This window comes from Molothrus ater, chromosome 2 (assembly GCF_012460135.2).
Source record: "Molothrus ater isolate BHLD 08-10-18 breed brown headed cowbird chromosome 2, BPBGC_Mater_1.1, whole genome shotgun sequence".
Lineage (NCBI taxonomy): Eukaryota > Metazoa > Chordata > Aves > Passeriformes > Icteridae > Molothrus > Molothrus ater.
The window spans coordinates 18,708,726-18,719,873 of NC_050479.2; the positions used below are offsets into that span (position 1 = coordinate 18,708,726).

The following is an 11,148-nucleotide window of genomic DNA, read 5'->3' on the forward strand; positions in this document are numbered from 1 at the left end:
ACATGCAAAGTGCTGCATAAGTCCTGACAGTTCCAGGCACTCTGGTTGCATGAGACTGACTCACTGACCATACAAATTAATGTTAATTTCACCTGCCAATGAGCCCAGGGGGTTCAAAGTCATTGAGGAGATCAACAGCTGCAAGAGTTGGAAAACCTGCCATATTAATTGCCAAAATTATAAATCTGATGGAAATTCACAACTGTGTAAGTCTTCTAGACCTCCTCTGTGCTTTTATGAGTGCTGTGGCTTTAGTTCTCTTCTCCCTCTGCTTGCTGTTACTTAAGTTGTCCACCACATGCCTGTCCCCTTTATGAAATTCTTTCCTTTATCCAAAATCCTCTGTCCTCATTGCTTTATCCAAGTCATAATTTAAAATGCATTTTCTTCAGAGAGTCCAAAGTGTTGGTTTTGACCCAGAAAATTCCTGTTTGGTGAGAGCTTTGTAGTAAGTGATTTGGGGTCCTGAGGGGGGACAATACACTGCAACAGAAATCTCATGATGGAAAAAAAAATGATGGAGAAAAGCTGTCAGACATGAACTTTCGCATTTTTTAGTCTGAGGCACAAAAAAGGTAATATTTTATCACATTACAGGAGTACTTTGCATGTATCCTCCTGCACTTATCTGTAATGGTTGCACTCCCATCAAAACAGTTCCTGCAAACATCACTGAGGCAAACTAGTAGAACAAATATATGCATACACTTCAAAGACACAAGGTGTTACTCCAGAGTTTTCTTTATTAGCTGAACTGTTGGAACTAGAAGGGAGTTCAGAGGAAATGCATAAGCTCATGCATCTGAGATACTCTAAATAAAGAGATGGTCTTCATGTCACCTAACAAGTAAAAAAGCTTCAGTGCTGGAATAAATTGTTCTGAAGCCACCCAACCTTTGCCATCAACAGTGATGCAGTTTACAGGAGTACATGTTCTTGTGCATGAACATCTTCAGACAGGTGAAAAGGTGTGTTGAACAGCTCTAACTCCTCTGTGTCTGTGACAAATCAGTACCCTGCCTCTGCATCCTATAGACAATAAAATAACCTTTATCCATTTTGTTATCCACATGCTGCTGCCTTACATCACTTGCAAGTATACAAGTTAAAGAACATATGTTCTGCCTGCAGACCGGAAAGTGGCCTAGAATTCACCTGGATAGTAAATGTACATTCTGCTTGCATCTCAGAAAATCCCTCTGAATGCATCTGCGTAGTGTTATCACTCCCCTGAAAGGTTAAAATGCCTAAAGCCTGGAGGAAGAAGGATCTCATTCCTTTCCAAAACGTGCTCATTTTCACAGGAAAAATTGATTCAGCAATGTTTTATTTAATAATTTATTTCAAAATTTTAAAAAATAATGTCATTATAAAGTGTACAATATCTCTCAAGATTTCAGAACAAACTTTCCTTAAAACTGGGAAGTGTTCCATAAAGCTGCAAATTAAATTAATATAGCTGAACTCTATAGATATTGCCCTGGAGAAGGTCTAAAGACTTGTTCTGACTTCCACAACAAGCATCAAGATAAAACTTACCTTTGGCAGAGGGAAAGATCAACTAGATCCCAAAATCTGGGTGGAAAACCAGTTTTGCCAGGTTAGTCCCTCTCACCCATGAAGAATCAACACCCATCAGCTTAGGTATTTCTATCAGGAGTTCAGCACTTTAATAAAATTAGAAAGAGGAGATTCTTTCAGGTAGGCAGACCCTTTCTGGGAGATTGTCACGTGAACTTTCCTGGATATTGGGGAAGAAGTAATGTAGACTGGAGGCACAGGGCACTTCTGATCCCTCCTTGTCGGATATTCCTGTCAGATTTCAGAGGAACTACCTAAAGTGTCTGAGTGAGATGGCTGGACTTATCACAGTCTGCTCAGTGTGCAAAAAAATCCTGGCCTTGAAGAGTCTGCAGCCAAAAAAAAAAAAAAGTGAATGAAAAAGAAAGGCAAGAGAAGGCACACTGTGCAGGTCAGATCACAGTGCAGGTCAGTGGAAGAGTGCTGTCTGAAGAACTCTGTCCTCTGAGAGGCAGCACTGGTGCTAAAGGTAACAAGTGGCTACTCAGCAGTCCAGGGTGCCCGGGGAGGAGGGAAGTAACTGATGTTGTGTGGCTGTGGCACTGCTGACAGCACTATGAGACATTTAGCAAAGAACAGTGAGGATAAATAGTAACCACAACAACCCAGGACCGCCTGAGTTGAGGAGACTGAAATAAAGAGCTGGCTGCATTGGCTGTCACAGGATTTCTGTGATCCATAGCACCATTTCCAACTAAGTGGGACTAAGTTGCACTGCTGCTGTAACCTGTATTGCTGTTATGGTTTAGGAATGGTATTCCCCAAATCAGTCCACCCATCAACTCTCTCCACAGCCACATGGCACCATCTCTTGCTCCCCCAATTTCCCCTCACCCTTCCCCTTGCAGCAGGATGGAGATGAGAATTGGAGGCACAATAGGCAAAGATTGCAGGCTGAGGTAAGAACAATTTGCTGGAAACAACAGTGAGATAAGGAAATGAAAAGTAACAGCAACAATACTAATGACAGAAGGTAGAAGAAAAGAAACATTTCACACAAAAATACCCCAATAATAGACCAGACAGGCTCCCTCCACCACGTTTTGTTGACTGGAAGGAGCCCCTTCTTCCTGGAGGTCAGTTCTTTTCCCTCACGCTCGACAATGGTGTGAGGTGGTACAGAATAACAAATGTTCTTTCTCTAAGACATAAGAGCAGGTCTGGAGCTCATGAACTTCCAGTTCCCAAGGACCTGGCCACTCAACAGCCTCGCACGTGCTGGAACAGCACACTGCCACTTGTTGATGACAAATGTTTCCATTCACAAATCTAATATTAAAGAAATAAACCAAAAAACATCTTGAAGGCTTCACATGCAGTTGCTGCAAATTCTCCCTTTACGAGCCATTCCCTTGCTTCAGCACTTCTGCTTCTGGAGAACTGGGAGAGGGAACACTGGAATGGCTTGGTCTGCAGTAAGTGATTTTATTGATCCTCTCTCAAAATCTCGTTAAATACCTGCCTCCATAGAACCCAACACCTGTGATGACAGGCTGCTGGTGAAGGGACAGACCTTGGCAGACCAAGAACTGGGGGTGCTCTCACCTTCCCACAGATGGTGCAGCTATTCCCCCATCGGGACCGCAATTTAAGCTGCCGCTTTTCCCAGAGCACGCGTCCCCAGCTCCGCTGTGAGCACCTCGGCGGAGCGGCTCTCACGCCCGCTGGAGCGCACCAGCCGGGCGGGCGCCGTTCAGCACCACGGCCCCGGACCGGCCGCAGCCGGGGCGAGCCCCGCGGACACCCCGCGCCCGGAGGGAGCCCCCGACCCCCGCGGGGCCGCCGGGGAACAGCGGAGCAGCCCCGGACCCGCCGGCAGCGGGGCTGCCGTGCCCGGGCCCCTCCCGCCCGCGTCCCCCTCACCTGCCCGCGGCGGCCAGCCCGGCGGCGAGCAGCGCGGCCAGCAGGGCGCTCCCGGGCGCCGCCACCATCGCCCGGGCACGGGCGGCACCCCGGCGCTGGCTGGCTGTCTGGCTGGCTGGCTGGCTGGCTGGCTGTCTGTCCGTCCCTCGGCGGCAGCGCCGGAGCGCGGGCGGGCGCGGGCCGCGGCCGTATAACCGGGCGGGGCGGGGCGGGCCCGCCTGCAGCCGGGGCGGGCAGAGCCCGGAGAGGGGCGGGTGGTCCCGGCCGGAGCAGCGCAGGCTGCCCCGGAGCCGGCCACGGAGCCGCCGTGATGCTGCCCCGGGGAAAGCCGCTCCGGCGGGCGCTACGAGCCCCGCTACGAGCCCCGGCCCGGCGTGGGACCGGCCGCTGGCAAATGGGTAAATCGGTAAATCACCATTTAGCAGTGCCACAGCCGGCCTGTCCGCGGCCTCTGCCTCCGCACGCACCCGCCGGGCCAGCGCTGAGATGGGTTTCCATCCCCGGAAAATGCATTCGCACCGAAAGCTTTCCAGGCTTTGCCTTGCAGGACCATCCCTGAACAAACTTTGTAAAATCTGCTAAGTACTTGGATATTAGGAAAAAATTTCTTTAGAAAAAAACTTCTGCCGAGTTGTTGACATCTACTGCTGATTTCTTCAGACTTCTGAAAGTACAAATGTTCCTCCAAAGTACATTTAAGTCACCTTGTGGAGAGGAGCAGTGTGAAGTAAGAGGTACCAAAAGATGGCAAATTTAGCCCCAGGATTCAAATGACGTGATTAAAATTCAATCTATTTAAAAGAAACAAACTTGTTCAATACTGTTTATGTGTTGCAGAGGATGGTAAAGACTTTTTTTGTCCTGGATGCTGGACACAAAAGCCATTGTTGGTTTGCAGCTGTGCTGCTGTAGTTTTGAAATGCAGCAGTACCTTGAGACTCCCCAGCTCCATTCATTAGACTTGTCTTCCTGTATGGGAGGAGTAGTCTTTTGATTTTAGTTAAATCAGCACCATGTAGAAAACGTACTAATTACTTGAAACTCAATTCAAAGACTCATGGTTTTTATTATACACATTTATTCCAACAAATAGATATGAGTGTATCAGTTGAGTCTGATCTTGCCACTAAAATGTTGATTGGTGTTAAAGATGAATTTTTTTGGTCAGAAGAAAAATAATTTCTGAACTGTGATGCAGGTAGTTTGTTATGAGCTATAATTATTTCCTCAAATATATATATATATATATATATATATATATATATATATATATATATATATATATATATATATATATATATATTTTTTTTTTTTTTTTTTTTTTTTTTTTTACAGAGTGACTTGTGGATAGGTCTGTCTGCCCTGGTGGTCCCTAAGTAGTATTTCACATTGCCTGCTGGAATGGGACTGGCCCTGGGTCTCCCCCATTCCCTGTGATTTATTAGGGAAATGTTTATTGAGGCTGTAGTCATGGCTGTCTCTCAAGTGAAAGCTGATGGGCAGTTTCTGGACTATCCTCCCAACCTTGCTCTGAGCTCTCACAGGAGCCCTTTCATGCCAAGATGATATAGGAGGGGCCTGTGGCTTCTAGGGTCATATATAACATGTCTTACAGGAATGTCCCTCAGCTTTTAGGAAAACCTTTTTGTACTTTGTACAATCCTGATCCCAAAGCACACCTCATGGCTGCTGTTGTTCATATATTTTCTTGATATCTAGAATGCAAAATGGGAAATTAGTGGGATGACAATTATAAATCCTATTTCTAGACTGAACACAGTTCTTGTTATTGTTTCATGAAATGCTGTCCCTAGTTTTTGGGTCTTAGCTATGTGTTGTACTCCAGTTTTTCATCTCTGCACCAAAGTGAGCCCCATGATAAGACTGTTTTGCCCACTGAAGATGCCATTTCCCATTTGGGGTTAATGGACAGAAAAGCTCTGGATTTGTGTGTGTGTGGGAGTCCTGCTCATCTCCCCTCATTTCCTCCTTTGCCTGACAAGCTGGGTTGTACCAACAAGAGCATCACCAGCAAGCAAAGATGAAGAATTAATTGGCCCTCTCTATTTATCTCTTGTCAGGGCATACCTGGAACACTCTGCTCTCTGTAGGTTTTTCCTACTTGTCTCACTTGGTACTTTCTGAAAGTTACTGTGGAACAGCTCCTTAGAGTCGTGGACCCTGGAGCATCCATGCAGGGGAGGAGATTCAGTCTCCAGAGCTTGCTGAAAGTACATGAAGGACAGCCCCTGACACAACTCTGGCTGTACCATGATTTAATATGCTTTTTTCCTCTGAGGCAGTAGCTCTAATACTCAAAGAGATGAAAGGGTGGACTGGAAGATGGTCTACAAGGCTATGGAAGAGAACTGGATTTGCCCTTCTTTTCCATGCTTTGAGTGTCCCTTCCCATGGAAAGGAAGGGGTTACATTTTCAAATTAAGCCTTGAACTCTGGAAAGTTCTGCAAGTCCCCTGTGAAGAGCCCAACACCAAGTATCTAATACATAATGCCCCATATATGGGCCCTTTTCCCCACCTGAGCTATCTTAATTGATACCTACACAATCCATGTGTGCATCAAGGATTGCCATTTCCAGCAGCTTTATGAATGAATGTAATAGGAGACAACTGTGTGGTTTTCAGGGATGAATTTTATAGGTATAGCTTCCTGGCTTTTGATGTGATTTTCTTTAGTTTCAGGTCTCCTGCCAAAAAAAATAGATTTTTTTTTCCCCCTCATATAATTTCTCTACATGCTAACACACAAATCTTTCATTGCTTGACTGCATTAGCCTATAACCAAAATAATTCAGTCACTGGTGATCTTCTTTATATATAATACTTTCCATATGGTAGCCCAATAATATGGTGCCTCTTAGTAGCTTTTGGGTTTATTTCTCACAGAAAAAACCACAGTGATTTTATAGTCTGTTCAGCTATACTATGTTTAAAAAATTTGAAGCTTGTGTAATCCATACCTTTATTTTGTCATAGTAATACATATTAAATGTTAATTGACTGTCCTGTAATTCAGCATGTTAGAGTTTTAACTTTGATGGTTTGTCCTTTTTATTTGAATTATCAGAATGTAACAGTTGGCAGGGGGCAAAAGAATCAAAAAAATTAGGGATTAAACCAGGGGACCTATCATGCACTTATTATGGGTCCATAGTTGCTACTTTTCAGCTTTATTTGCTGCTGCCTTTAAAGATTCCTGTATGGAAAATGGCAGCAGATTTCTGTTTTACTTGGATCCCAGGTTCTATCCTCATTTGTTCCCCTTGAGCAGCTGAGTGCTGGCATGCTCAGAAACAAAGCAGAAACCTTAGCCCAGTGGGGAGGCACACACATGGTGTGACTTTATGGGATCAATAGGAGGATCTTTGTGGTTTCACATCACAAAGGTATTTGGTCCTGAATTCTCAGATTACACTTCTGCTATCATGAGTTCAGGTTCTCCCTGTGTCTTGATATTTGGAGTAGGTGTTGGTGTAAGACTCTAAATTTTCTTATGCTGTAAATATTAATTATTCAATCTCTATTTAGGAATCACAAAGGACTGATGAAGTTGAAATAGAAATACTTCAGCTAAAACTTTTATATTAAGCATAGATAGAGTAAAAAATAGAGCATTAAGGATTGCAATATTGCTATAATAACAATCATAGCTATATCCCTTTTTTTAAGTGAAGTTCCATTTATACTGCTAAGTAGTTTCACATCAAGTTATTTTATAAGTTTTTCATGGAGTAGAATAAATAGAGAAATAAAAGCAAACCATTCATTTTTTTCTCATTAATAATTTTTCTCATTAATAATTGACTATTTTGAAACATTAAGAAGTCATGAATGGGGTTTCTGAATTGGAATTTCTGAATAGAATCATGATTATGAAATCAATTGAGCTTATTTTTTGGTTTGGTTTGCTGAGTATTTCTTCAGGATATCTTGAGAAAAAAAAATCATGTTCAAAGTTGAAATTCTTGCAATTATTAAACTACAATTTGAACGTTTAAGAAAACTATCAAATATCCAGAGATTTATGAGACCTAGTAATATTGCTTCACTGAGATTAGGCATGTGAGGAAAAGTTGGCAGACTAGCTTGTTAAAGGCAGAGCACCAGGATTAACAGACCTTTGCTACTAGGAAAATTTAGCTGTAACCTCAACCTACTTTTTAGCTGACACTATAAAATACTCTCAGAAGTGGTGTGTTTACATTCCTTTGATATTTGATAACATTTTTCAGATTTCTACCATGGTTAAACCCAGCCCAGTTGTTCCTGGGGCAAAGCTTGCTGTCCTTTGTGTAGCAGAGAGTAGGAATCCATTGACAGGGTCAGCCTGGGTCCCAGATATCCCTAATAAGGACTCAGTATATATCTAACCAAGTTATGGTTTCTGTGAGGGAATCCTTATTTCTGCTCAAAAGTAACTGCAAGCATAAAAGCCCAGTGTTTATAAAATGCTTTGTATTGTATTATGTTTAAATAATTAAAAATCACACACTCAGGATGGTGGGTGGCCTAACACAGCATGAACAAGAGCCTGTAAAAATTATACAATTGGGCTGGAGATCACTTTTCTAAACATATAAGTAAGAGGTTTCACATGTTGGTTTTATACTCCACAGCCTGGCGTTCCAAGCAAGGTTATAAATTTATTTGGCAGAAGCAACTGAACTGAAGGATATTTGTGCCTGTTTGATGACTGGTTCAGGAGAATATGAGGAACTCAGCAAAAGCTGATGAAGTTTATTTTGGTTGCTAAGACAAAAGTCATTAAATGAAAGGAAGACAACATGGAACTAATGAAAAATCTGAGGGCATCATAGATGAGTATATGCATGGAAATGTCTGCTCAAGGTTTTCTTTGCTGTCATTTGGTTCTCTGGCACGGATATTCATCACTGGTTCAGTTGCGTCAGGTCTGCTTTTGAAGGACATCTTAAGGTTTCAGCTAAAATCCACAAGTCCATTTCACATGGTCCATGAACCTAAGAATGTTGAACAGTCAGTCACAAGATTTACTTCCAAAGTGCAATTCTGATTTGAACTAGAAGGTGGATGTAGAAACACCACCTGTGTCTGCATTATGGACAGTACCAGTATTATAACAAATAAATATTGGCTTTTTGGAGAAAAATCTTTCCAAAGAGACTCAAGGTTTTTATCTGACTGTCTGCACTTATTTTTATTTTTCATAAGCTTTTTTCCCTAGACCTTAATCTTCAGTGCTTAAAAATGTGGCTGTATAATTTTTCTGAAAATACTCCCCACCTATCTCTGCTCCTAAAAGAACCACCTTGCCTCATACATGTGTCAAAAGTGTTTTTCACATCTTGATATCCTCTAGATGAACATTTTAGTCTATTTTCATTTTTGTCAAAAAACAGTGCCTTTTACCATATGAGAAATTATTTTGTTCTTTGGTTGCTTCTCTTCTTGGCCAAAGTAATCTAGATATGGCTTTTATTGTAGTGATCATCTGCTCTTTCCACTACCTAGCAGCCATACAGGAATCATCTGGGAATCTGGAGTTCAGTCAAATACGGTACTGAAATGCCAAATGAAAGTTTTGGAGGACATGTTCTTACTCTTCAGCTGAACTGTCTGAATTTCAACTTCCCCGAATTCATTTGGTCAGTGTCCTTTACTTCTTTATCTCATAAAAGTTATGAATACTCTTGCCCTCATACAAATCTTAAGAGAATCCAGAGAAGTTTTGACCAAAAAATAGAAGTAATGCAGAATTAAGTCAAACGAAAAAATTACAAAATATGCAATATTTTATAAAACTTAGTTTGTTTTTCAGTATTGACTGTTCACATAAACATTTGGTGGATACAGTTTCATATTTACAAGTGCACACATTTCATTTTTTTTTGTGTTGGTGCTTTTAAAACTATTAGCATTGGTTTTGGTCCCAGTCTGAGATCCAGGCAGATTTTTGAGCTGTGTTTTTTGCATAATCAGAACTGTCCTCTTGAAACTGATCTGCTGTTTTGTTTCAAGGGCTAGAAATCTTTGCAGGCTTTTGGAGTTGAGCACTGTTACTTTCCTTGGGTGATGCAGGTGTCTTTCACCACCCAGCACTTTTGTTTCATGTCCCTCTCTTTTCCAGGTGGCACTTAAATCTCATTTCTGTGTTTGAGGGGAGGCTCCCAATGAAGCTCATTGGGGTTCTCCAATACTCAAAGGGGGATCCTAAAAAAAGAGGGAGAGTGATGCTCTACGTGGACAGATAGTGAAAGGAAAAGGGGGAGCAGTTGAAAACTAGGAGAGGTGGGATTTAACTTGGATATTAGGAGCACAGCACCCTTTGCTGTGAGAGTGGTGAGGCACAGGAAAAGATTGCCCAGAGAGGTTATGGATGCCCCATTCCTGGAACTGTTCAAGGCCAGGTTGGATGGAGCTCTGAGCAACCTGATCTAGTGGGAAGTGTTCCTGCCTGGGGCAGAGGGGTTTGAACTAGAGGACCTTTAAGGTCCTTTCCAACCCAAACCATTCTGTGATTTGGTGATTTGCCTTTCTGATTAGACATCTGTCTTTTTGGTTTTAACCACTCTGTCTTGGAAACTTTTCCTTCAACGTGCATTCCTCTCCTTTAAATTTTGCACATGACCATTTATTTTCTAAGCTTATATGTGGAGATGTATTATTACAGATATTGTATGGAGAGGTATTATTACAGATATTTTTAAAAATAAACATCTGTTTAACATCTATCTGCTGCTAATACACAGTGTAAAGTTAAGTGTATGTCTTAAGTCCCTCCTGGAAAATAAATTGGCTGCTTTTCTTCCCCCTTAGCAGCTGTGTACTGTACATATTGTAAATAAATTAGTACTCTGAAGCCATAGTGTTTATTTCCAAATGCCCTTTCCTTTCCTTTCCTTTCCTTTCCTTTCCTTTCCTTTCCTTTCCTTTCCTTTCCTTTCCTTTCCTTTCCTTTCCTTTCCTTTCCTTTCCTTTCCTTTCCTTTCCTTTCCTTTCCTTTCCTTTCCTTTCCTTTCCTTTCCTTTCCTTTCCTTTCCTTTCCTTTCCTTTCCTTTCCTTTCCTTTCCTTTCCTTTCCTTTCCTTTCCTTTCCTTTCCTTTTTTCTTTTCCTTTCCTTCAGAAACATCTGCTTTCTGTTATCCTCTGTGTCCAGCAGAAAACAATAACAGTGCTCATTAGGAAGTTTCCATGTTTAACTTTTGCATGGCAACATTCAGAGAAAGAAGACCTCCCATTTTTTTTCTTGAAGAGCTTTGTTATTTTCTCGCCATAAACTCTCCAGAAGGCTTTTGGCAGCTCTGACATGATGCTCAGTTTCTTGCCTGGAAGCCTGACCTCCTGAAATATCCCATTCTTACACTCTTCAGTCTTCCATCACATGGGGTGGTGTGCTTACCACAGTAACTGGAAAATGACTGCTCTTAAAATAATAGCTGTTGTTTCAAAACATATAAAATATTTCAGAACCTCCTTGCTGACACCCCTAACAAACAGTTTGTTCCCATGAATGCACAGCATGGCTCTCAACTAGTCCAGGCAGATAATGTAAGCTCAAAAGCACTCAGTGTTTCAGCCTGCTTGGTGTTCATTCATTTCATCTGCAGTTGCCTGTGGGCTGAGTTCAGGAGGATGGAAAAGCTCTGTTTTTTCCTGTTACCCAAGAAATGTGGAATGTATATGTATTATAAGAAAAAAATCCTGA

The 11,148-nt window shown here is 42.0% G+C and overlaps 1 protein-coding gene across 1 annotated transcript in view; it reads right to left on the reverse strand.

The window, feature by feature from the left end:
- The window catches only part of EGFL6 (EGF like domain multiple 6), a 31,517-nt gene extending 28,005 nt beyond the window's left edge, over window positions 1-3,512 (reverse strand). Inside the window, exon 1 of the mRNA XM_036386775.2 lies at window positions 3,445-3,512. Within this exon, the coding sequence (XP_036242668.1) occupies window positions 3,445-3,512 (68 nt within the window). The remainder of the gene's footprint in view (window positions 1-3,444) is intronic.
- Between the last annotated feature and the right edge of the window lie 7,636 nt (window positions 3,513-11,148).